The following is a 27,678-nucleotide window of genomic DNA, read 5'->3' on the forward strand; positions in this document are numbered from 1 at the left end:
CCTGCAGTAAGTGACTGGGGAGCAGCAAAACGAAGGGGGACTGATGGGGACCAGGTGGGCTGAAGAGACAGAGAGAGACAGTTTCAGGAGGCGATTAACCCCTGGGAGCGGTCCCAGGGGTGGAGGAGTCTGCAGCTCGACCCTGGCAGAGAGGGGGTGACCTGAAGAAGGGCTGGTGCACGAGGGGTCTCCCTGGAACCAGTGGGAAGCTGAGAGCACAGGCCGGTGAGGGGCCAGCAGGAAGATGTATGCTAAGCACCTTAAGAAAGACCTGGTGGAGCTGTGCAGGCAGAGGGGGCTGCGCTTTGGGAGGTCCACCAAAGACCAGCTAATTGCCCAGCTGGAGGAGCCGGATCGCTTGGGTGAACTGAGCCCTGTCCCAGAGGGAAGCCGCCCAGCGGACACAGTGTGGGCCCCGGGGCCTGACATGGCTGGGAGGGGCCAGACTGCTGCCGAGGACACCCCGAGACCCTGCCCACCTATACCTAGGGGAGGGGTTGGGGGAAGCCCAGCGAATACCGAGGGCTCAGCGGCCAGCAGGGGATCGTCCCGGCGGAGCTCCCTGTCCCTGGAGCGGATGCGGCTGGAATATGACAGGGAGGTGCTCGAGTTAAGGAGACAAGAACTGAAGGAGCAGGAGAACCAGCGTAAACACGAGGAGAACCAGCGCCAGCGTGAGCTGGAGGAGGAGAAGCAGTGTAAACATGAGCTGGAACTGGCCCAGCTGAGAAGCAGCGGGGCCCCGGCTGCGGCGAGTGAGGGGGGACCCAAGCCTACAAAGAGCTTTGATAAGAGCTTCCTGGCCCGGCGTAAGGAGGGGGAGGACATAGATACCTTCCTGACGGCCTTTGAGAATGCCTGCGAGCTGCACTGGGTTGACCCTGCAGACAGGATCCCGTTTCTCACCCCCTTACTGGACTCCACCGCCGTGGAGGTGTACAGCCGAATGAAAGGGGCGGAGGCAGGGGACTACAACCTGTTCAAAGAGGCCCTGCTCCGCGAGTTTGGGCTGACTCCTGAGATGTCTCTGTGTGGAGCCCATCGTGAAGCAAGTGGTGACATTGCCAGGGAATTAAAGGGTTAAAAGCCCATGGCAGATTTTGGATTCACCCTGATGCCTTTTCTCAGCCTGTGCCCAGAACTGCATGGTCACTGCTGCCCTCACGCGGCTCGGGGGAGATGGTGCAGTCTGGGTTTTTGCATCAGCGCTACTAAGCTTTGTGCCACCGTGTCTCTAGCACAGTAATAGCGGCCAGTGTCCTCGGCTTTGAGGCCGGTCATTTGTAGATAAGCCGAGCTGACGGAGTTGTCCCGGGAGATGGTGAATCGGCCTTGAACGGCCGGGGAATACCACTGGCTGGATCCACTTGGCTGACTGACTGCAGCGACCCACTCCAGCCCCTTCCCGGCAGCCTGGCGGACCCAGTGCATCCCGTAGTCGCTGAAGGTGAACCCGGAGGCTTTGCAGGAGAGGCGGAGAGAGTCTCCGGGCTTTTTCACATCCCCTCCTGACTCCACCAGCTGCACCTGGGACCGGACACCTGAGAACAAAGAGAGGTTACAAATCACTGTACTATGAGCGGCAGCCGTGTAATGTCCCCCTATTTCTCCAATTCAATTACGGGGAGAAAATACCTTGTAAAGCCGCTACAGTGAAAAGCAAATGGAGCCAGAGCCTCATTTTCCCTGGTGCTGGAGGGGAAAGTTCTCAGGGACTGGCTGGTCACTGCACAGACCCAGGGGCTGCGGATTGTGTCTCCGGGTGCAGCATGGGCAGAGGGAGGCAGAGATTTAAAGAGGAAACTCTCACTCTCATTTGCATATCCCGCTCCTTATAAGAGACCCAAACTCTGATGTGATTTCTTAGCGTTCAGAGGGAAGGAATCAGATTATCTTAGGCTGTGTGTTTGTGCAGCCCCGGCACAGTGCGATGGGGTCCCAAGTACACATTTGATAAGGGAAAAGCAAAGAGAGGGACGGTGTAAATCACTCCTAGAGGCGGGGGGAGGAGCAGCTGTGACGGAAGGTGTGTGGGTAACTCAGCAGCCACCCCAACCCACTTCCCGGGTTTCTGTGGGACCCACCAGCCCTTGGGATTAAACCCGGTCCCGGCGCATTTCAGCAGGTGGATTCTCCGGGCTGCTTCGCTTCAGAACCGCCTGGGTCAGAACAACCTGCGACTGGGCCCCCGTGGGAGGGGTGAGAAGAGGGAACAGTGAGGGAAGCGGCCACAACAAACACCCCCTCCCCCCCGTCACCTAACGGGAGACCAACCCCCCCCCCCGACAGAAGAGAGTCTGCGCTACAGTGAGACCCCAGAACAGCGGGGCGAGGGGAGAAGCTGGTTGGGGGCGGCTCTGGGAGTTGGGTCTCTACAGCCCCTTGTTCTAAGCGAGGGAACCGCTCGGAAAGTGACCTGACAGTCCATGCACCGAGGCTGGGCGGAGATGAATAGTTCAGCCTGTGAAGGGTTTGTGACCCGTTCCTGTGGAGTCTTCACCCGCAGGTTATTTACATTGTGGCTCTGGTCACCTGACAAACTGGGCTTCGGCCCCTGTTCTATACATCAGCTGAAGTCAACTCTAGAAATCTGAGCTGAAACTTGCCCCCTTTTCCGAAAGTGCAGGAGGCGCTGGGCATCAGAACGAGCCCACATCCCATCTGCTTGCAGAGGTTAAACATGGACCACGTGCGGCAGAGCAGGGGGGAATCCGGATTGTTCACCTCTGAACGTCCGCATGATATTGAGAAACTCCTCTGGGTGAGCTATGCCTTGTGCTTGGAGGTGAGATGTACCTGAGGCAGCCGAGTGCACGTGTAAAAGCGGATCTCCCTAAACATTTATTTTTGTTATGAATTGGTGTCAGGGTTCCCCCTCCCACTACTCGGAACTAGGACCAGCTCTAGGCACCAGCAAAACAAGCACGTGCTTGGGGTGGCACATTTCCAAGGGCAGCATTCTGGCGGATAGCTTCAAGAACTCCAACATCAAGCCCCAGCTCTCCTTGGGCAACAAAGTGCCACCAACTGCCTGGATGTGGCAGGCGGCAGCCCTCTGGGCTACTGCTACAAAGTCTGACTGACCCCGGAGTCCGCCAAGAGCCACTTCATGTTCCTAAAGCCCTACAGCAGGAGTCGGCAACCTTTGGCACACAGTTCACCAGGGTAAGCACCATGGCTGGCCAGGCCAGTTTGTTTACATGCTGGGTCAGCAGGTTCCACTGATCGCAGCTCCCACTGGCCCCGGTTCGCCGCTCCAGGCCAATGGGGGCCTGTGGGAAGCGGCACGGGCCAAGGGATGTGCTCGCCATGGCTTCTTGCAGCTCCCATTGGCCTGGAGTGGTGAACCGCGGCCAGTGGGAGCCGCGATGGGCCAAACCTGCGGATGTGGCAGGTTAACAAACTGGCCTGGCCTGCCAGGGTGCTTACCCCGGCGAGCTGCGTGCCAGAGGTTGCAGATCCCTGCTCTAGTCCGTATTTCACCTCCGCACATATCACAGGCAGCACGAGTTACTCAGGCCCTCTGGTGGCCCATGGGGTTTTCAGCTCCTCTGTCTCAATAAGAAATTCAGGCAGATACACCCGGCTCAAGCAAATTCAGATGAAGTCGTTGCCGAATGCTGCATCAGTACCGCACCCAGTCAAACAAACAAAAAAAACCCCCCCCAACAATATTGCAAAGTGCAAACATGTGTAAAAGCCAAAAAAAAAAAAAGCTGGGGAGGCAGCCAAAATTTTTTTGCTTGGGGGGTGGGGGGGGACCTAGAACCAGCCCTGCTTTGTACAATACTTGCTGCAAATATATAACAATGGTTGCAACAATGAAGAGGACTCAGAGGGTCCCTTATTCTGTGTTGTGAAGTGCCTGGGCTGGGGAATCACGTCTGTGCTTTTACCTAAGGGAGAAGTAAAATGATCTCAAATCCCAAGACATCCTTCCCTGGCCTGCTAGAGCGTGTTCTGGGGCTAGGGAAAAGCTTCCCTTATTCCTCATTGCCTTTGGGTTAGACCAGGGGTGAGCAAACTACGGTCTGTGGGCTGGATCAGGCCCATCAAGGCTTTGGATCAGGCCCATGGGATTGTCACCCCCTTGTGCCATGGGCCTCGCGCTGCTCCCAGAAGCAGCTGGCACTATGTACCTGCGGCCCTTGGGGGAGGGTGGGCAGCGGGCTCCACGCACTGCCCTAGCCTGCAGGCACTGCACCCCACAACTGCCATTGGCCAGGAATGGGGAACTCTGGCCAATGGGAGCTTAGGGGGAGGTAAGTATCAGAGGGGGAGCCATGTTAGTCTGGATCTGTAAAAGCACCAAAGAGTCCTGTGGCACCTTACAGACTAACAGAGGTATTGGAGCACGAGCTTTCCTGGGTGAATAGCCACTTCGCATGCATCCGACGAAGTGGCTATTCACCCAGGAAAGCTCATGCTCCAATATGTCTGTTAGTCTATAAGGTGCCACAGGACTCTTTGCTGCTTTTAGGGGGAGGTACTTACAGGCGAGGGGAGCGCACAGAGCCCTCTGCCTCCCCTCCCCCCCGCTCAGGGGCCGCAGGGACATGGTGCTCGCTGCTTCCGGGAGTGGCATGGGACCAGGGCAGGCAGGCAGGGAGCCTGTCTTAGCCCCAGTGGGAGCTGCTGCCACCCTGGAGCTGCTCCAGGTAAACAGCGCTGGGCAGGAGCCTGCCCCTCAAACCTCCCCTGCCCCCAAACCAATGTTCTCTCTAATTTTTGACAGGCTGTGTGCGCAAAAAAATTATTCTGTGCAAATTTTTGTCCATGCAGTGTTTCGCCGTGTGCGCAGGGTTTAGGATCTGTGTGCACACACAGGTGCACAGCTTAGAGGGAACCGTGCTCTCAACCCACTGCCCTGAGCCCTCTGATGCACCCCACACCCCTCCTGCCCCCAACCTGCCTTGAGCCCCCCCACTTCCCTCCCCCTGCTCTCAGCCCCCTCACTCACTCCGCACCCCCTCCTCCACCCCTGGGTTAGATTGTGGGAGACAAGAATGTTTGGCAGCAGGACCAGAATCTGAAACTATAAACTCTCTGAGTACAAGGGGAAGCAGGTTCAGCCTTTTTGTAGCCATGGGAGACCTGACAGTGACAATCGGCTGGTAGCTAATGCAGGGTTTTTATGTCACACGAGCCTTTGGGGAGTCCTGGGCCAAATCTCACTCAGTGGGAGCTGCGTTCTGTGACCCTAGTGCCCCCATGACCCCACCGCCACCGACAACGGGCCTCTGCTTCTCCCTCAGCGGCTGCCTCTCCCGGATTGGGGTTCACAGATGGAGCGAGGGATCTCTGCACCCAGCGGAGCTCTAGGCCGGAAGGGGAGACACATTGCCCGGGAACGGAAAGGTTAAAACTGCCGGGAGGTTTGTGTTACATTCACCCGGGTGCCGGGTCTCCTGTCCCAGCCCGGAGCGGTGTGTGTGTCACTGCTGCCCCCGCGCGGCTGCCGGGAGAAGCGCGATCCCTCAGCCTTGGTTTTTGCGTGATCACAAATCGGTTTCGTGTCACTGTGTCTCTCGCACAGTAATAGCGGGCGGTGTCCTCGGGCTTCAGGCCGCTCATTTGCAGATACAGCTCACTCTTGGGATTGTCCCTGGAGATGGTGAATCGGCCTTTCACTGAATCAGGGTAGTATGTACCACTCCCACCCGTGCTTATAGCAGCGACCCCTTCAAGTCCCTTCCCGGGAGCCTGTCGGACCCAGTCCATCCAGTAGCTGCTGAAGGTGAAGCCGGAGGCTTTGCAGGAGAGGCGGAGAGAGTCTCCGGCTTTTTCACATCCCCTCCGGATTCCACCAGCTGCACCTGGGACCGGACACCTGAGAACAAAGATAGGTCATTAATATCGGTATAAAAACAGCGGTAACACAATATTCTTCTAACTCTGCCAGTTATTCGGAGGAGGAAAATACCTTCCAAAGCGGCTAGAGCGAAAATTACAAGGAGCAAAAATCCCATTTTCCCTGGTGCTGGAGGGGAAAGTTCTCAGGGACTGGCTGGACACTGCACAGACCCAGGGGCTGCGGATTGTGTCTCCGGGTGCAGCCTGGGCAGAGAGAGGCTCAGATTTAAACAGGAAACAGTCTCCCTGATTTGCATGTCCCCGCTTTATAAGAGACACACACTCCTGCTGCCAGGGATCTGAGTGACTCGCCCTAGGGCTCTGGGTGCGGGAGTCAAACTGTCCCGTCCTGTGTGTCTGTGCAGCGCCGGGCACAGGGCGCTGGGATCCTCCTGACACTTTCGGACCCCTGGGAGGAGTGAAAAGCTCCCTGCAGTGACTGTATTTCCCCACCCGGGAACTGAGGGCCTGGCTATTGTGAGGTGATATTGGGGCTGGGGGTGACTCAGTTCTGGAGCCCTATTCCAGGGGCACAAGGGCCATGCAACGTCCGGTCAGGGGGGGTCAGTGTCCGGGGAGGGGTCGTGTCCCGGGGATCCATTGGGCTGGGCCACCCGCTGGAGAGGGAAGATTCCCCATGGCGCAGGGCGCGGGGGGGATTGGGGACGGAAGCCCCTTTCCCTTCCCGGCAGTGACCGGCTCCATTGAAATGATCCATGACACTAGGAACGTGATCGGAGCAAGCCTGGCTCGTGCTTTGGGCCGGGTCTGGGGCCCGCCTGTGGGTGCAGGTGGGAGAAGCTAGGGGGGGGAGGGGGGAGTCTGAGGACAGAGTTAAGTTTGCTGTGGAGCCTCCCTGGGATTAGTGGACCAAGAGTGGCCTGACCAGGGACCAGGGTTTCTTGCAATTGGTTCTTGCCACTAATAGAGACAGGAAAATTGCCTAGTTCAGTGGCTGTCCTGTCAGCCTTTCCAGACTGTACTGAATCAGGAGTCTGATTTGTCTCGCATACTCCAAGTTTCACCTCACATAAAAACTGTATCAGACATCGAAATACGGAAGTGTCACAGCACCTTATCGAGAAATTGCTGAGTCTCATTTTTATCATATAGTTAGAAAATAAATTGATTGGAATATAAATATTGTACTAAATTTCAGCCTGTAGAGCAGTGTAAACAAGTCATTGTCTGTATGAAGTTTGAGTTTGTACTGAATTGGCTAGTGCTCTTTATGTAGCTTGTTGTAAAACTAGACAAATGTCTGGATGAGCTGATGCATCCCCAGGAAGACCTCCGCTTACCCCGTCTGAGAACCACTGCCCTGTCCCGCTCGTTATAAGAGATACAGACTCCTCTCCTCGGAGATGTAAATTATTAACACAATGGCTCAGATGCTTCTTATCCTGTTGTATATGGGAGAAACAAACAGCTCCCTTGAATAACCGGAATTCTTTACCCGGGGATTTGGGCCCCCTATGAAATCTATTCTAGTGAACTAAGAGATGGTGGGGGATTCCGCTCGGAAGCCCCCACTCCCCGTGCACCCTGGGGCGGTGGTTCTGTGGGGTCAGTGACGGGGTCAGGTCCGAGGTTTTCACTGGTTTGGGGGACACCCGCTGGAGGGTGAAGATTCCCCGCGGCGCTGGGGCAAAGTGTCCCCTTCCCTTTCCCAGCAGGGGCCCGCTCCACGGACATGCGCAGTGACCGGGGGCCGGGGCCGCAGCAGGAGCGCCTAGTGCACGGAGCAGGGCGGTGCTGCAGATGGTCGCTGGAGATGGGAGAAGTGCTCGGAGGAAAGTCTCAGGCCAGAGTTCAGAGCTGGATGCGCAGCGCCAGGGCGGTGAATGTGCTGAGGGCAGAATGTCTCCGGGGTGAGCGCAGAGTGTCACTGACAGTGGAGAATGTCAGGGGGGGTTAGAAAAGCCTGGCGGGATTCTTCACCTGTGACTCCTCATTGCCCGGCTTCTCGGGGTTCAGTTGACTGCAGGGCCGCCCGGGGGGGCAAGTGGGGCAATTTGCCCTGAGCCTCCACTAGAATACAGGGTTCTATAGAATTGCAACTTATTTTTATGGAAGGGGCCCCTAAAATTGCTTTGCCCCAGGCCCCCTGAATCCTCTGGGTGGCACTGGTTGATGGTGGGAATTTGCAGCTTAGAGGCCGGCCGGTGCAGTGCCTGGGTATGATGGGGATAACAGCGATGGGCCGGTTCAGGAGTGGGTCTCGGGTGCGTTGAGCTGAAGTGCAATTCCTAAACCGGATCCTGGAGTTTGTGTGTGTGTGTGTGGGGGGGGGGGGGCTGTGGGGTATTTTGCGGGGGAGAAACCAAGATTCCTGGGCTTTGCATATTGCTGTCAGGAGGGGCTGTAGCACATTCATATCTGGGATCCCACCCCCGGGGAGGGAGAGATGTCCAGAGGTCACCGCTCTTCGAATGAAGAGGGAGCCTGGATTAGCGGTAGAAGGGAGGGGACCAGGCCAGGATGAGCGGGTCTCTATGGGGCGATGACAGTAACTGTGGTGTCGGGTATAGAAGGCAGAGGGTGCACCCAGCCTTTTCGGTCTCTGTGCCGTGAGGGAGGCTGTGGGTAGCCGTGGTGGGTAGGTGCAGAGAGGGGGGAAATGGGCAGTAACGTAGGATCTGTATGAGGTGAGCGTGGCCGTGGGGGGTAGTGGGGGGAGGTGTAAAGGGGAGGGGAGAGTTCTAGTGTGAGGGGGCGTGTCAGTATCATACTCTCCTCATGACACTTTTAACTGACTGGAAATGAAAAATGTGAATCCGAGCAGAGAGAGGTTGAACTGGGGAACAGGAGGAGGCAGGACCGCAGGTCAGTATTGGAGGTAAGCATTCGTAGTGCTTTTCTCTGAGGTATTTCTATTTGGATTCGTATTTCCATTTACGTTGTTATTCACATTCCAGTTCACCCTCCCATTCATATTGCCAGTCCCATCCGTAGGAGTTCATAGTCATATAACTGTTCCCATTTCCCCCTGTAGTCCCATTTATACTCCACTTCATATCCCCATTCAGATTAATACCCCCTGGACACTTCCGTTTCGATTCCCCTTCCCATTCATATTTATGTTGGATCCATACCCACTTTTCCTTCCTCTTCCCACCACGGAGCATGAAACTCACAGACGTGTTTCCTTTGGATTCTGGTGGGAATGTGGATCTGGGCATCAGATCCTCAAATGCTTCGGTGCCACTCAGGAGGTGCATAGACGCTTGTGCTGCCCCCTCTACAAAAGGGTGGATTTTATCCAGAGGATGATCAATGGGCTGGGGGGGGGAGATCACTCAGCGATCACTGACCCCACCCTGCCTGTCAGACAACCCTCACTCTGGGCTCCGCAGGCCCCCTGACCTGCACTAAGGGCTCGGCTTCTCCACTGACCTGACTTGAAGGTGTACACTGTCCCCCAATGTGAAATAGTTGTAGACCTTCAAGTCAGCGGCACTGCTATGGGTACCCGCATGGCCCCACAGTGTGCCAACATCTTTATGGCTGATTTAGAATAACACTTCCTCAGCTCTTGGCCGCTAGTTCCCTGGTGCTGGAGCGGAAAGTTCTCAGGGGACTGGCTGGCAACTGCACAGACCCAGGGGCTGCGGATTGTGTCTCCGGGTGCAGCCTGGGCAGAGAAAGGGACAGATTTAAACAGGAAACTGTCTCCCTTATTTGCATATCCTATTCCTTATAAATGACAGACTCCTTCCATTAACTATGTGAATTACTCTGAGTAGGACTCTGAGATGAGTCAGACTTTCTCTGTGTTTCTGCAACTAACAACCTGCAGTGGGCTCCTGAGTATACATTTACCTAATGGAGAAATGATGGTCAGGCCGACCGTGGTCTAAATATATAAAATAAGTTCCCTTGCATTCCTTACCCGCCTCCCCTTTGCGTTTTCTTTCGGTTTTATTGGGGGACTCGGAGCTCATATTATCTCCCTGCGCTGCTCACAATCCGTTTCCCCTTTTTGTACCAGTCCCGCTCTGCTCTGCCTCACTGTGTCTCCTGCGCAGTAATAGGTGCCAGTGTCTGCAGCTGTCAGCGAGCGGAGCTGCAGGGAGACCTGGTTCTTGGCGGTGTCTGCGGAGATGGTTACTCGGCTTTGGAGAGACGGGGTATAAGCTGTTTCCCACTCTCCTTCAACATTTTGGAAAATATGTCCCATCCACTCCAGCCCTTTCCTTGCAGGCTGCCTGATCCAGCTCCAACCATAGCCACTATCGATAGTTTCACCGGAGACAGCGCAGCTAAGGGTGAGGGTCTCTCCGGGCTTCACCGCCCCCAGGCCGGACTGAACCAGCTGCACCTCACACAGAACACCTGGGAAAAGGAGAAAAAAAAACCAAAGACTATATTAACCATGGAACAAATCCATGGCTCTGTCCTTTTTCCCCCACTGCCCCAGAGACACTCACAGGTGAGGGTTGAGAGCAGGGAGAGGAAAAGCCACAGAGATTTCATTCTCGTTTTCATGAAATGAGGGAAACTCCCCAGTGGGCAGGACCGGGCAGTTCTGTGTCTGGGGAGAGACTGAGGCTCCTAGAACCAGGGATGGGTATTTAAACAGGAACCCCCCGGGGCAGGGATTTGCATGCGGGTTTCCCAGGGTGGGTATAAGAGATGACAGTGGGCGGTGTCTCAGCACATGGCAATATCCCCTCGGAGACAAGTATCCCATTTATACCACACAGAGACAGGGGGCTCAGCTCAGCACACATACATTGACAACAGGGCAGTGCTGCCTGAGAGTAGGAAGGAGGGTCCAGTGTGTAGCTTCTCAGCCTGGGAGACTGGAGTCCTGGTTATTACATTCGTCACCGACCTACAAACCCCTGGTGTGACCTTGGGATGCCACTTAAAGTAACCTTTGCCTCAGTTTGCCATTAATCGGATTGTTAAACAATAATAGAATACAATTTATTTAAATATTTGTGTATGTTTTCCACTTTTTCATATAAATTGATTTCAATTACAAGATAGAATACAATGTGTACAATGCTCACTTTATATTATTATTTTTATTATAAATATTTGCACTGTAAAAAACAAAATAAATAGTTTTCAGAGTGGTCGCCATGTTAGTCTGTATCAGCAAAAAGAACGAGGAGTACTTGTGGCACCTTAGAGACTAACAAATTTATTTGAGCATAAGATTTCCTGAGTTAAAACCTAGTTCATCAGATGCATAGAGTGGAAAATACAGTAGGAAGATATATATATGAGAACATGAAAAGATGGGGATTGCCTTACCAATTCTAATGAGACAAATCAATTACAGTGGGCTATTATCAACAGGATAACTTCAATGTATACCTTCAAGTCAGCGGCACGGCTATGGGTACCCACATGACCCCACAGTATGCCAACATTTTAATGGCTGACTTAAAACAACGCTTCCTCAGCTCTCGTCCCCTAACACTCCTACTCTACTTGCGCTACATTGATGACATCTTCATCTTCTGGACCCATGGAAAAGAAGGTCTGGAGGAATTCTACCAGGATTCCCACAATTTCCATCTGACCATCAACCTTAACCTGGACTAGTCCGCACAAGAGATTCACTTCCTGGACACTACAGTGCAAATACGCAATAGTCACATAAACACCACCCTATACCAGAAACCTACTGACCGCTAAACCTACCTACATGCCTCCAGCTTCCATCCAGACCACATCACATGATTCATTGTCTACAGCCAAGCTCTAAGATACAACCGCATTTCCTCCAATCCCTCAGACAGAGACAAGCATCTATAATATCTCTATCAAGTGTTCTTAAAATGACAATACCCACCTGCTCAAGTGAAGAAACAGCTTGACAGAGCCAGAAGTGTACCCAGAAGTCACCTACTACAGGACAGGCCCAACAAAGAAAATAACAGAACGCAACTAGCTGTCACCTTCAGCCCCCAACTAAAACCTCTCCAGCGCATCATCAAGGTTCTACAACCTATCCTGAAGGACAATCCCTCACTCTCACAGACCTTGGGAGACAAGCCCGTCCTCACTTACAGACAACCCCCCAACCTGAAGCAAATAATCACCAGCAACCACACAACAAAACCAGTAACCCAGGAACCTATCCTTGCAACAAACCCCGTTGCCAACTCTGTCCACATATCTATTCAAGGGACACCATCATAAGACCTAATCACATCACCCACACCATCAGGGGCTCATTCACTTGCACATCTACCAATGTGATATATGCCATGTGCCAGCAATGCCCCTCTGCCATGTACATTGGCCAACATGGACAGTCTCTGTGCAAAAGAATAAACGGACACAAATCAGTTGTCAAGAATTATAACATTAAAAAACCAGTCGGAGAACACTTCAACCTCCCTGATCACTCAATTACAGACCTAAAAGATGCAATTCTTCAACAAAAAAAATTCAAAACCAGACTCCAACAAGAGACTGCAGAACTGGAATTAATTTGCAAGCCTGACACCATCAAATTAGGCCTGAATAAAGACTGGGAGTGGGTGGGTCATTACACAAACTAAAAACTATTTCCCCATGCTAATTTCCCCCCTAAGGTGCCACAAGTACTCCTCATTCTTTTAAAATGAAATAGTATTTTTTCAATTCACCTAATAGAAGTATGGGAGTGCAATCTCTTTATCATGGAAGTTGAACTTACAAATGTAGAATTATGTACTAAAAGCTGCATTCAAAAATAAAACAATATAATGTTTTAGAACCTACAAGTCTACTCAGTCCTACTTCTTGTTCAGCCAATCACTAAGACAAACACGTTTGTTTACCTTTATGGGAGATACTGCTGCCCACTTCTTGTTTACAATGTCACCTGAAAGTGAGACCAGGCATTCTCATAACACTGAGTTATCTGCAATTAATCAACAGCCTAGTGTATATTAATAAGGGGCATAACAGAGAAGGGAAGGGGTAGCAGTCTTCATAGATTTCCTGTGTCACTTTCGGCAAGCCCCTTGGGGGCAGTTTTTCAAAAGAATTTAGGCACCCAAAGATGCAGATAAAGATTTACTAATGTGTCTAATCAGGCCAGAAACCCAACTTGCCCTGACTTTCCTAATGACCCTGTGACATTATCTGATTAAAATATGACTATATAGATCATTGTTGCAACCACTGTTACATATTTGCAGCAAATCTTGTACAAAGGTTGTCGAGTGGTGTGTATATGAAAAGGTTTGATTTGTTGATTATGATTATGCTATCTGTATGCAAGTATCATTTTTGTATGTGACATTATAAGTATTGGGGGCTCTATACTTGGATTTCAAATGTTTGCTCCTGGGGCAATGCCCACAAAGTTATTACCCAGAACACCTTGGAGCAGGGGAGGGCAAACTTTTTGGCCTGAGGGCCACATCAGGTTTCCAAAATTGAATGGAGAGCTGGTTAGGGGAGGCTGTGCCTCCCCCAACAGCGAGGCGTGGCCTGGACCCCGGCCCCTATCTGACCCCCCGCTACGTCTTGCCCCCTGACAGCCCTCCCAGGACTCCTACCCCATCCACCACCCCCCTGCTCCCTATCCCCTGACCACTCCCGGACCCTCTGCCCCTGACTGCCCCTCCCCACCCCATCCAACCCTGGGACCCCTTCCCACCCTGCCCTCCTGGGACCCCTTCCCCCATTCAACCACCCCTGTTCCCCACCCTCTGACTTCCCCGACCCCTGTCTACACCTCCACCCCCTGAACACCACCCTGAACTCCCCTGCCCTCTTACTGCACCACCCAGAGCACTGGGTCAGGTGGCAGCTTGGCAGCTGTGCTGGCCAGCCGCCCAGAGCATTGCGCCGGTGGCACAGTGAGCTGAGGCTGCAGGGGAAGGGGAACAGCAGGGGAGGGGCCGGGGGTAGCCTCCTGGGCCAGGAGCTCAGCGGCTGGGCAAGGGGGTCTCGCTGGCTGGGTGTGGCCCGAGGGACATAGTTTGCCCACCTCTGCCTTGGAGGGACTATTCAAATTGACTGATCCATGCAAAGAACATTTAACAAACAATGGACCATGGGAGACGCCCATCTACACTTAATGAAATGTCCTGCTCTGACTAGGTGAAATGCATGGACATGGGATTTGCCCACCATGTGACTCCAAACTCCATCTTGTTGCTGTGATTTTCCACAGTAAGAACAATGGAATGCTCTCCACATGGCAAAAGCTATGAAAGGCCCGGGAAACCCCTCCATTTTGTCTTCAATCCTGCTTCTTACCTCTGGAGGAACCTTGGTACAAACTGAAGCTCTGAACAAAGGACTGAATGACCCGTCCCAGCTGTGGATGTACTCCAGAGACTTGACTTAAGCCAGCAGTTTATTCCAACACTGCTACAAGCCTGAACCAAGAACTTTACCATCACTGTATGGAATTGATTCCTTAAACCAAATTTAACTCTCACCTTTCTTTCTTTTTATGCATAAACCTTTAGATTTTAGATACTAAAAGATTAGCCCTAGTGTGATTTTTGGGTAGGATCTAAGTTATATATTGACCTGGGTGTGTGGCTGGTCCTTTGGGATCAGAAAAACCTATTATTTGATTAAATTAGTTGTAAAGAACCACTCATCTCTGAATCCAATGGTTTTGGTGGTGATATCAGAACTGGAATGCCTGAGGAAACTGCCTTTATGTTTTCTTGTTAGCCAGTGTGGTGAAACAGGAGTTTAATTTTGTGGCTGGTTTGGTATATCTTATCAAAGAGTAACCAGCAGTTCTGGGTTGTGTTTAGCCTATTTCTCAGCAGTTCATCATGAATTTGGCATTCTCAGTTATAGAATATCAGGGTTGGAAAGGACATCAGGAAGTCATCTAGTCGAACTTCTGCTTAAAGCAGGGCCCCTTCCCAGACAGATTTTTTCCCCAGATTCCTAAATGGCCCCCTCAAGGATTGAATTCACAACCCTGGGTTTAAGTAGGACAATGCTCAAACCACTGAGCTCTCCCTCCCCTGCTAAGGGGCACTTTCACTCCCTCAGTCTCTTTTGGAAATATCCCTGGGTGTCTGTGTCTTTAAGCACCTAAGATTTTCTTAAAGGTATCTAGGTACTTAACACTTGTTGAAATGAAGGAGATTTGGGGACCTCGGTAGTTTTTGCAATCTCACTAGATGCCTTACTCCCTTTACAAATCTGGCCTTTCACCTTTTTATTATACCTCAGTTCTCCATCTTTAAAATGGAGATCAAGATAGGTCTCTACTCTGAAGGGCTTTATGATGTTATGGTTATTAATCTTTATGAATCTCCCCCATACTACAAAGAGGGGAACTAAAATGGCTGCACTGAGTTATTCCAGCTATGCCCCAACTAAGTGACTGGTCTGGAAATCATGAGATCTGGGTCCAATTCCCAGACTGGTGTGTCTTTGGGAAAGACACTTAATCTCATTCGGGGCCTCCATCAGTACAAGGGAGTTATTCTATTTCCGTCCGTGACAGGTGTTATAAGGGTAAAGGAATTAAAGTATTGTGAGCTACTTGGGTGCTATTGTGATAGGGGGAACATATAAGTACATATATTGAAATTCATTTGATTTTGGTGCCTAAGTTCTATGGAGAACCCCAGACCCTAGAGAAGATGCAAATCCATAGCGCTATGTTCACATTATTCTATACTTTTCCGATTTACTGATTATGTCTGAATTTATCACTCATGGTGAAAACAGAAGGTAAACATGATGTGCAGCACCCAGAACAATGGTACAGTGAAACAAATGGGATTTGTCTATATAAAACCATGAATAATAGCCATGTGTTTTTGTTATGGAATGTTCCACAGAGATTAGTTCTATCTGTCATGCAGGGATACATTTGTGTGGTTACACTGACTAACTCAGAATCCGGTAGGAGAAAGCGAAAAGTCAGGCTTTCATCTACCCACTTCTCTCTCTCTCTCTGTTCCTCGCTGCCTGCAGCAGACGTTATCTCCCATCACACTCCTGTGCAGGCTTGCTCAGTGCATCGGGCACGGGTGACAGGGTCTGAGCTGACTGTGGGCAGGACGGATTTTGCGTGAGTGCTCTGTGCTGTCTAACAGTAACACGTGGCGGTGTCTGCAGCTTCCATGTTGTTCAATTGCAAATAGAGCTGGCCTTTAGCGCTGTCTCTGGTGATGCTGTTTCGATCTGTATCCAATTTCTCCACTTGTCCAGATCAATCCCAATGACTCCAGCTCCCTTTCCAGGAGGCTGCCGGATCCAGCTCCAGTTGTTATAATCAACAGAGGTACCATAAACAGCATAAGTACGTTTGGCAGGCTCCGTGGGCTTCACCTGCTCTGTTCCCCACTGCTCCAGCCAGATTGCTAATACTAATGGATAAGTGGTTTCCAACATTCCCAATGAGTTGAGAAGCCTGGGTTTAAGTTGAACACGCATCGAAACACATATTTAACTGAAAACATTTGGGTAAAGGACAATAGGCTAGATTTTCAAGCATGTTTGGGAACCTAAAGGTGCAAGCAGGTGCCTAGAGGTTAGACGCCAAACTGCTATTGACAGTCAGTGGGAGTTAGGCATGTAACCAGGGCCGGCTCCAGATCCCAGCGCGCCAAGGGCGTGCTTGGGGCGGTGTCCCATGGGAGGGCGGCAGGCGGCTCCGGTGGACCTCCCGCAGGCGTGCCTGCGGAGGGTCAGCTGGTCCCGCGGCTTCGGTGGAGCATCCAGGCACGTCTGCGGGAGGTTCACCGGAGCCACGGGACCGGCGACCGCCAGAGCGCCCCCCGCAGCGTGCCGCCCTACTTGGGGTGGCGCAATTCCTAGAGCCACCCCTGCCCCCACCCATACCTAGCCCCCCCTCTGCCCTGATGCCTCCAGCCCCCAGCGCTGACTCCAGCCCAACCCCAGCCCTCTGGGTCCTGGCTGCTGGCCCCGCACAATCCACTGCTGGTCTGGGGTTCTGGCTGATGGATCCTTGCCAGCTGGGGTCCCGGCCGCAGGCCTCGCTCAGCCTGCTGCCGGCCTAGGTGAACAGAACCCCAGACCAGCAGGGGGCTGAGCAGGCCAGCGGCGTAAGATCAACATTTTAATTTCATTTTAAATGAAGCTTCTTAAACATTTTGAAAACCCTGTTTATTTTACAATACAACACTAGTTTACTTATATAATATATAGACTTATATAGAGAGACCTTCTAAAAACATTAAAATGTATTACCGGCATGTCAAACCTTAAGTTAGAGTGAATAAATGCAGGGGCGGCTCTAGAAATTTTGCCGCCCCAAGCACTGAGGGTCCACTGGTCCCGTGGCTTCGGTGGACCCTCTGTCCCATGACTTTAGCAGACCCCCCTGCAGGAGGTCCACCGAAGCCACGGGACAGGGACCCTCCGCAAGCAAGCCGTGGAAGGCAGCCTGCCTGCCGCCCTCGCAGTGACTGGCAGAGCGCCCCCAGTGGCTTGCTGCCCCAGGCACGTGCTTGGAGTGCTGGTGCCTGGAGCCACCCCTGAGTACAAGCTTTGCTCAGAGAAAAGTGTAACCCTAATCTCTCCTATACACAATGCAGAAGCCATCTATTCTAAGCAGCAGTAGTACAAGCTGCAGACTCTTCAAAAGACATTAAAAAGCAATAAATTTATTGTCTTCATTATATTCTTTTTTCAGCAAGAGTCCAAAAAGACTGAATATCTTAGAAAACATAGAAGATACACTGTGACCGAAGCTCAAATTAGTCCAACCTGGGAAAACCCTCTGGCTTTCTCATGAGCGATCCTTGGCTGTTGTCTTAAAATTACTCCAGCTGTTATTACTGGCTTTGGAAAGTATCTGCCAAGACGGGATGGATCGAAGTAGTGAGGCTGGTGGATCATTTTTGCTACTATGTTCAGAGAAGACTATTGCCATTCTCTCTCTCATAAGTCTACTGTTGAAACCACTTGGATCATTAAACAATGCCATCCAGGCATCTGCTACAACAGTAGCAGATCTTTGTCCAGCCATAGAAGCTACATTTGGATCAATCAGAGAGCTAGCCATTGAAAAAGTACTGGAAGAAGCAAAGACTTCAGTCCAGAAGTTGACTAATGAAGTCATTTATATTGAATTCTTAAAGGAAGAGGGCAAGAAGTGTTTGTTAAGGCTACTGAAAAATTACACAGACTTGATTATTAAAAATCTACAACAACGACTTCTAGATTCTATTCAACCTCTATGTAACTTTTACAGACCCCTGTCCTATAAAACACTAACAGTTGAGTGGAGTGAGGCACTACCAGCAATGGGGCTGCCATGTGCTCAGGACAGAATAGAGAATTTGAACACAGAGTGGAATATCATAGGACGAATGAATGAAGCTTTGACTTCAACTTCTTTTTTATCATCACTAGTGGCTTGAGACAATCTTTATGCCATGTTTCCTGGGATGAAAGAAGTAGGAATTCATCTCTTGCTACTCCCAGTCACAACAGCTACAGGTGAGGGTTCTTTTTCATCATTGAATAGAATTTTGTGTTCAGAAAGAGGTCGCCTTCTGTCTGATGATGTGAATGAACTAATGAGCATATCAGTTGAAGGAATGGAAGTACCGGACACACGAGAAGCCACAATAGATGAATGCATTCCAGTCAAGAAGTTCATTAACAGAGTTGTGCAAAACTATAACAAGAAACCAAGAAGGATGTAGACTTAGCACTTCATAGAAGGCTTGAGTAGCCAACTTTACTTTATGTGATGATTTGAAAATATGACTTAAATCTAATAAAATGGTCATGAAACATTTTCAGTACTTACTATGGTGTCATTCAGCCCAACTTCACCCTCAAGGTCCCACCCCCCCATTGGCTCTGACCCCCCCTGTAAATTCAAACCCTCCCTCCCAAATTTCAATTACTGGGGAAACACTGATGATGTCATCCAGGGCTGAGGGGCGGGGCTCTTTTATTTCCATGGTGACTCCATGAAATTGTGGAACTTTATTGTGGGCTGGATCCTTAGCTGCACCGTTCACGCTAAGACTGTGATTTCCAAATGTCACATGGATGAAAAACAAAACAAAACAAAACGTGAGTCTCTTTTGAAAGTCCCAGCAGTGCCCACATTTACCTGCTCGCTAGAGTGGGGATCATTCAGCTCCACCCACTGACACCCGCGGAGTGTCCGGGCGGTGATTTCCCAGTGTCCGTGGGGTGAAAACAATCCACGAGCCGCTTGGGAAAGTCCCGGCGGTGCCACATCCCCAGGCCCAGCGTAGTGGGGTTTGTTCAGGCGCTGGGTGATCTCTGCCCACAGCCCCGCCCGGACTCTGAATGGCCCATTTCCATATCCAGCCTCCAGCTCTCCGTGCCTCAGTCTCCCCGCTCTGACCCAGGGGCTGGGATAGTTCCCGGCCTCCCGGCGGCGCTGTGGGGAGAAAGGCGATAACCACGTGTGAAAGGCGGAGACGTCCCGGTGAGGGGCCCCACACGGGTTATAATGAACTAATCACTTTCCGCTGGGTTAATCCGCTAAACGTCCCAGTTTGCTGAAAGGGCCAGAGCCTCCCTGGTGTAAATCCGGAGTAATTCGAGTCTAGCGGAAGCAGCTGCGGTGACTTTACAAGAGGGGAGGATTTGGCCCCATGAGAAATTCGCTCCATCCGTTGTGTCTGATGCGAACCGCAATGCGCTTGTCCCGTTTACACTGACAGACGCTGCCCTGTGAGTCTGAGGGCTTGGCTACACTTACAAGTTGCAGCGCTGGTGGAGGCTTTCCAGTGCTGCAATTACACCCCGTCCACACTTGCAGGGCACAACCAGTGCTGCAACTCCCTGGTTGCAGCGCTGGCTGAAAACCCATCCCGGCAGGGGTATAAGGAGTGCAGCGCTGGTGATCCAGCGCTGCTCAGCAGGTGTGGACACTCACCAGCGCTTTAATTGTCCTCCAGGGAATAAGGAGGTATCCCAGAATTCCTGTTCAGCCACTCTGCTCATCAGTTTGCACTCTACTGCTCTTGCCTCAGGTGACCCGCCCTTTAAATGCCCCGGGAATTTTAAAAATCTCCTTCCTGTTTGCTGCAGCCAGGTGTGGAGTGCAATCAGTTAATCTTTCCAGGTGACCATGCCTCCACGTGGCAAACGAGCCCCAGCATGGAGCAATGGTGAGCTGATGGACCTCATCAGTGTTTGGGGGGAGGAATCTGTGCAGACACAGCTGCGCTCCGGCCGTAGGAATTACGATATCTTTGAGCAGATATCAAGGGCCATGCTGGATAGGGGCCATGATCGGGACGCACTACAATGCAGGGTGAAAGTTAAAGAGCTGCGGAGTGCCTATTACAAAGCCCGCGAGAGGAATCGCCGATCCGGAGCTGCCCCCACGACCTGCCGTTTTTACAGGGAGATGGACGAGATACTTGGGGGTGACCCCACTGCCAATCCCAGGACAACGATGGACACTTCTGAGCAGGCTGGGGGACAGGAGGAGGAGGCGGAGGCGGAGGCGGAGGCGGCGGGGGGGGGGAGGAAACCGCGAGTGAAGCTACTGGGATGGGGGAAGACACCCCAGAGTGGGCATGCAGCCAGGAGCTCTTCTCAAGCCAGGAGGAAAGTACCCAATCGCAGCAGCCAGCAGTTGCAGAAGGACAAGCAGAGGAGCGGGTTAACGGTAAGCGGCTTTTATTTTCTGGGTGGAAATGTTTCTGGAGAGGAAGGGGGGTTATGGCTGCATGCATGCCAGACTAGAATAGCCCGTTGATGTGGTCTATCACGTTGCGGTAATCTGCTTCAGTTATCTCAGCAAAAGTTTCAGCCAGAGCGTGGGCAATATGCCTGCGCAGGTTTATAGGCAGAGCCACTGTGTTCCTTGTCCCAGTCACGCTGACGCGTCCACGCCACTGTGCTGCGAGTGGGGGGGGGGGCCATTTCTGAACACAGGCAAGCCGCGTAGGGTCCCGGGCGGAATCCACATTGCTGTAAAAGAGCCTCCTGCTGTTCCCTAGTGACTCGCAGCAGGGAGACATCTTGCAGGATTAACTCCTGTGAAAAATGTTGGGAGACTCTTTAGTGAAGAGATAGGGAGATAGTGAAGATCACCCCTGCAGCTGCATCTTCACTCAACCCCTCTATCACTCCAGATTACCTGAAGCAACCAGCTCCCCTCTATCAATCAAGCCCCACTTCTCCCTCTATAAGCACCCCTCACTCACCATTTCGTGGCTTCTGTCGTGTTATGCGTGTGGTAAAAGAATGCTAAAGTGAGAACTCCCTCAGTGTAACAATTCATGTCTGGAGATAGTGGATACAATGCTGCCCCTGTTAAATGTTGTCATTTCTGGGTTTCTACAGTGACCTTGACTACTGGACTGAGCAGATGTTCCACTGCACAGAGGCTTCAAAATTTGAGAAAAAATCCCCGAAAGAGCAAAGAGGACATGCTGAAAACTGTTCTTCATCACTCTGCTACAGAGAGAAAGGAATTGAAGGAGTGGAGAGAGAAGGAAAGCATGATCCGCCAGAGACATTGGCGTAGAAACGCTGTGGCAAAGAGGAAAAGCACAAACCAGCTGCTAGACATCCTGTCGCGCCAAGCGGACTCTCTCCAGGCTATCATAGCCATGCAGGCAGAGCAGTCCCGTGCTGCCCCACAGCCCCCCCCCATCCCAAAGCTTTTTGCCTTGTGCCCCAATGTCAGCTCAAACCGCCTTTCCCCAGCATTCAGGTTCTTACCACCACCAGCTGCCTCCAACACCTGTACGTTCACCAACCAGCCCTGATACCTACCACCACCCTTACCCTCTGCACTCAACCCCCATCACCATGCAGTATATGCACCCTGAAGTGCAGGATTCATTAAACAGCACTCCAGACAGGACATATGCAAACTTGTGACTGTACAGTTCACCAACCCACACCCCTGCCCTCTTGTTTTCATGAAATGTTGTGTGTCTGTCTGTCTGTCTGTCTGTCTGTCTGTCTGTCAAGGAAGTTTTTTTCTTTTCAATAAAACAATTCTTGGCTTTGAAAACAGTCTTTATTATAGCAGATAGTTAAAGATACCTTAGCCCAGTAAAGAAAGAGGCACTGCAAATCATATTATTATTAGGGATAATAGAATAACAGTGTAAACAGTGCAATTCACTCCCATGCAAGGCAGCAAACATTATTGTTGGCTTTCAGCCTCAAATTCTTCCCTCAAGGCATCCCTAATCCTTGTAGCCCTGTGCTGGGCCTCTCTATTAGCCCTGCTCTCTGGCTGTGCATATTCAGCCTCCAGGACTTGAACCTCGGTGGTCCATGCCTGACTGAATGTTTCACCCTTCCCTTCACAAATATTATGGAGGGTACAGCAAGCGCATATAACCACGGGGATGCTGCTTTCCCCCAAGTCTAGCTTCCCATACAGACATCTCCAGCGGGCTTTTAAATGCCCAAAAGCACACTCCACAGTCATTCTGCACCGGCTCAGCCTGTAGTTGAACCGGTCCTTGCTCCTGTCAAGCTTCCCTGTATAGGGTTTCATGAGCCAAGGCAGTAACGGGTACGCGGGGTCTCCAAGGATCACAGTGGGCATTTCGACATCCCCTACTGTGATCTTCCTGTCTGGGAAAAAAGTCCCTGCCTGCATCTTCCTGAACAGGCCACTGTTCCGAAAGATGCGTGCATCATGCACCTTTCCAGGCCAGCCTGTGTAAATGTCAATGAAACGCCCGCGGTGATCCACAAGCGCCTGGAGAACCATAGAGAAATACCCCTTACGATTAACGTACTCTGATGCCAGGTGGGGGGGGGGCCAGAATAGGAATATGCGTCCCATCTATCGCCCCTCCACAGTTAGGGAAACCCATTTGTGCAAAGCCATCCACAATGTCCTGCACGCTCCCCAGAGTCATGGTCTTTCTTAGCAGGATGCGATTAATTGCCTTGCAAACTTGCATCAAAACGATTCCCACGGTCGACTTTCCCACACCAAACTGGTTCCCGACCGACCGGTAGCTGTCTGGAGTTGCCAGCTTCCAGATTGCAATAGCCACCCGCTTTTCCACCGTCAGGGCAGCTCTCAATCTTGTGTCCTTGCGCCGCAGAGTGGGGGCGAGCTCAGCACACAGTCCCATGAAAGTGGCTTTTCTCATACGAAAGTTCTGCAGCCACTGCTCGTCATCCCAGACTTCCATGACGATGTGATCCCACCACTCAGTGCTTGTTTCCCGAGCCCAAAAGCGGCGTTCAACGGTGCTGAGCATTTCTGTGAATGCCACAAGCACTTTGGTGTCACACGCGGCAGGAGAATTGATATCGATATCATCGTCAGACTCCTCACTGTCACTTTGGAGCTGAAGGAATAGCTCGACTGCCAAACGTGTTGTGCTAGCGACACTCATCAGCACAGTCCTCAGCAGCTCGGGCTCCATTTCCCACAGAAATCGCGATTCACACACAGAGCAGAAATACACTCACAATGGCGCCAAACGTTGCCAGAAAGACAGAATGCTGGGATGTGAAGCGATGCACCACGGGGCGTTGGAACAGGAAGCGGAATGACCCACACACTTCCTTCCCCTTCCCACAATACTCAGCGCCAAAACGGCGCCAAAACGGGACGAGGTGCTCTGTGGGATAGCTGCCCACAATGCACCTCTCAATACAGCGCTGGAAAGTGCTGCAAGTGTGGCCACACTGCAGCGCTGGTAGCTGTCAGTGTGGCCACACTCCAGCGCTGGCCCTACACAGCTGCATGACCAGCGCTGTAACTCCCAGCGCTGCAACTTGTAAGTGTAGCCAAGCCCTGACACCGAGACGGGCCCGGGAGAGCCAACGTGCCAGATCTGCGAGGGGAGAGCGACTGAGAACAGGACTCACTTCGGATTGCGGTTCACAGATGAAGCGGGGGATCGCTGCACCCAGCGGGGCTCTGGGCAGGAAGGGGAGACACGTTGTCCGGGAACGGAAGGGTTAAAACTGCCGGGAGGTTTGTGTTACATTCACCCGGGTGCCGGGGCTCCTGTCCCAGCCCGGAGCGGTGTGTGTGTCACTGCTGCCCCCGCGCGGCTGCCGGGAGAAGCGCGATTCCGCCGCCTGGGTTTTTGTATGATCACAAATCGGTTTCGTGTCACTGTGTCTCGCACAGTAATAGCGGGCGGTGTCCTCGGGCTTCAGGCCGGTCATTTGCAGATACAGCTCACTCTTGGGATTATCCCTGGAGATGGTGAACCGGCCTTTCACTGCATCAGGGTAGCTTATAGCATCCCCATCGTCGCTTATATAAGCGACCCATTCTAGTCCCTTGCCAGGAGCCTGTCGGACCCAGTTCATGTAGGCGCCGCTGAAGGTGAACCCGGAGGCTTTGCAGGAGAGGCGGAGAGAGTCTCCGGGCTTTTTCACATCCCCTCCGGACTCCACCAGCTGCACCTGGGACCGGGCACCTGGGAATAAAGACAGGCCATTAATATCGGTATAAAAACAGCGGTAACACAATATTCTTCTAATTCTGCTCGTTATTCAGAGGAGGAAAATACCTTCCAAAGCTGCTACAGCGAAAATGAACAGGAGCAAAGATCCCATTTTCCCTGGTGCTGGAGGGGAAAGTTCTCAGGGACTGGGTGGTCACTGCACAGACCCAGGGGCTGCGGATTGTGTCTCCGGGTGCAGCCTGGGCAGAGAGAGGCACAGTTTTAAACAGGAAACTGTCTCCCTCATTTGCATGTCCCCGCTTTATAAGAGACACACACTCCTGCTGCCAGTGATCTGACTGACTCGCCCTAGGGCTTCGGGTGCAGAAGTCAGAGTGTCCCGTCCTGTGTGTCTGTGCAGCGCCGGGCACAGGGCACTGGGGTCCTGCTGACACTTTCGGACCCCTGGGAGGAATGACCAGCTCCCCGCAGTGACTGTGTTTCCTCACCCAGGAACTGAGGGCCTGGCTATTGTGAGGTGATATTGGGGCTGGGGTGACTCAGCTCTAGAGCCCCATTCCAGGGGCACAAGGGCCATGCAACGTCCGGTCGGGCGCGGGGGGGGGGCAGTCAGTATCTGGGGACGGGTCGTATCCCAGGGATGCACTGGGCTGGGCACCCGCTGGAGGGGGAAGATTCCCCATGCCGCGGGGGCGATTGGGGACGGAAGCCCCTTTCCCTTCCCGGCAGTGACCGGCTCCATTGAAATGATCCGTGACACTAGGAACGTGATCGGAGCAAGCCTGGCTCGTGCTTTGGGCCGGGTCTGGGGCCGCCTGTGGGTGCAGGTGGGAGAAGCTGGCGGGGGGAGTCTGAGGGCAGAGTTAAGGTTTCGCAGTGGAGCCTCCCTGACATTAGTGGGCCGAGAGCAGCGTGTCTGGGAGATTTTCTGTAGGGGGGAGTCGAGGGAGGATCCGGCTACAGTGAAGGAAGATGATTCTGCTCGGCTGATATTTATATTCGTGTTTCTATTCCTGTTGCCAGTCACGCGCCCATTCCCATTTACACTCGGGCTGTAAACTCATTGGGATTGAGAGAGGTTTTATGGTCTGTGTTTGTACCGTGCCTAGGACTATGGGAGCCTAGCCTGTAATTGGGATCATAAGAAGGGCCAGACTGGGTCAGACCAAGGGTCCATCAGCCCAGTGTCCTGTCTCCCGACAGTGGCCAGTGCCAGGTGCCCCAGAGGGAGTGAACAGAACAGGCGCTAGGACAGGGGTGGGCAAACTACAGCCCGTAGGCCAGATCCAGTCATCCAGTAGTGGATTTACCATGGAGTCACAGGTTCGGCCATCGCAGCTCCAGGCCAATGGGGGCTGCAGGACGAGGGATGTGCTGGCTGCAGCTTCACCCAGCCCCCATTGGCCTGGAGCAGCAAACCACAGCCAGTGGGAGCCGCAATCGGCCGAACCCATGGATGCGGCAAGTAAACAAACCGCCCTGGCCCGCCGGGGGCTTACCCTGGTGGACCATGTGCTGAAGGTTACCCATCCCTGGGATAGGGGAAAGGGGGGTCCAGCATGAGGGTCTCCTTGGCAGCAGCTGGGGCTCCCCTGTTAAGCAGGCTCATCAAACCCTCACGCTGACAAGCCCCACCTCCCCTGCATCTTTACCACCCCGATGAGCCCCCCCCGGACACCCTCCCCACTGACCCCCAACCACCTACACCTAGACCCCCACCCAAATGAACCCTGTAGATAAATCTCTGTATTAAGCATCTTCACATAACTTTCACATGACTTTGTATCATGCCTCTTTGTATAACCGGGTATTAAGCTTTTTTCATACAACTTTGTATCAAGTCCTTTGCTATAGGAACTTTGTATCAGATCCCTGTGTCGGATGAATGCATGTGATCCGACGAAGTGGGTATTCACCCAGGAAAGCTCATACTCCAAAACTTCTGTTAGTCTATAAGGTGCCACAGGACTCTTTGCTGCTATAAATGTGAGGTGTCCTGCACCTGGCACCTCTCTGTGCATCCAGATCCCCCACTGAGCCGCCTGCACCCAGACTGACCCCCCACAGAACCCTCTTACCCCCCCCCACAGAACCCTCTTACCACCCCCCCATCTGGAGCCCCCCACACTAAGTCCCTCTGCACTGGGACCCTGCTGCTGGGCTGAGCCTCCCTGCCCATATCTGGGGTGCCTGGCACAAAAGGGGCAGGGCCCCAGGGTGTTTCTGGGGCAGGCCTGGCCCTTGTGCTGGGTCAGGGTCAGATTCAGCCTCACTGCCAAGTCCCCGTCCCGGGGGGCAGGGGAGGCTGCAGGGATCTCCCACCTCAGTGGCCTGAGCTCCCCACTGCCGTGGTGAAGCTTCCACATTTATTTATTGTAAAAAAAATGCAGAATTTTAAAATATTATGCACAGAAATGGATGCAGAATTCCCTCAGGAATACGGGGAGCTGTACCGCTGTGCTGGTGGGACTGTGAAGGGGGTGCTGGACAATAGGGGATCTGCGGGTGGGGGAGCTGGGCAGGGGTATGGTGTGCAGGGTGCTGTGTAGTTGTGGTGGGATGTCAGGGGGTGCTGGGGGAGAGTCTCTGGGTGAGGGGTCACTGGCATAAGGGCCGGGCACTGGGCCCGGGGGCAGTGTGGAAGGGGCATGCTGGCAGCTCAGGATGTTGTACGGACAAACCCATACAGGATCGTTTAGGGGTCAAGACAAAGATGCCATGTTTATTATTGATCTGTAACTATTAGCAAATACCTCAATGCTTATACACATACACTCGCACACACACACCCCCCACCCAAAATGTTCTGCAGCTGCTGGCAGGGCCGGCTCTAGGTTTTGTGCTGCCCCAAGCAAAAAAATTTTTGGCTGCCCCCCTCAGCCTTGAGCTCCCCCACGCCCACCAGTGCCTCCCCACCCGCACCTTCTGCCGCCCCAGCACTGGGATCCCCCCCAAACGTGGGATCCGCTACCAGCACACGGCAGCCGAGCCCTGGCCCAGCTGCAATTCACCCTCACGGTGCCCTGGCCCAGCCCCGGCGGGCGGGAAGGCGAGGATCTCCGGCTGTGGGGCTACCTGCTCAGAACCGACGAGCCCAGCCGGCCGCTCACCTCCTCACACGCTCCGGGAGCCCCTCTCGCCGCCACCGCAGCCCAGGGCTCGGCTCCAGGAGACCCCGTTTCCCTCCCTCCCCGGCTCCTCACACACTCTGGGCAGGGCCACCCAGAGGATTCAGGGGGCCTGGGGCAAAGCAATTTCAAGGGCCCCTTCCATAAAAAAAAGTGGCAATACAATAGTAACATGTATTTGGAAGTGTAAAAAGTAAGCAGTGAAATACATTCAACAATTAATTTGTAATCATTTGAAAATACACCAAATACATGATTTAAAAACATGAACTGCTTTACTGGTCTGTCTACATTTGCAATTACATAATGGGCTGTCGCTGGGTGATGGTGATGGTTGGTGCCAATGGGCTGTCGCTGCCTGGTGGAGGTGCTGCTGTTGC

At 52.6% G+C, this 27,678-nt stretch overlaps 2 gene segments (V, D, J or C); both read right to left on the reverse strand.

Annotated features, from left to right (window-relative positions):
* Positions 1 to 1,161: 1,161 nt before the first annotated feature.
* Positions 1,162 to 1,681, reverse strand: LOC123347489. The segment is given in 2 exon segments: positions 1,162 to 1,541; positions 1,636 to 1,681. Coding segments are annotated over 2 exon segments (426 nt in total).
* A 22,193-nt stretch (positions 1,682 to 23,874) lies between these two features.
* On the reverse strand, positions 23,875 to 24,321 carry LOC123348156 (the record flags this gene model as incomplete). The annotated part of the segment is given in 2 exon segments: positions 23,875 to 24,182; positions 24,276 to 24,321. Coding segments are annotated over 2 exon segments (354 nt in total), but the record flags the coding sequence as incomplete, so codon positions are not given.
* Positions 24,322 to 27,678: the final 3,357 nt, after the last annotated feature.

This window comes from Mauremys mutica, chromosome 13 (genome assembly GCF_020497125.1).
Source record: "Mauremys mutica isolate MM-2020 ecotype Southern chromosome 13, ASM2049712v1, whole genome shotgun sequence".
NCBI lineage: Eukaryota > Metazoa > Chordata > Testudines > Geoemydidae > Mauremys > Mauremys mutica.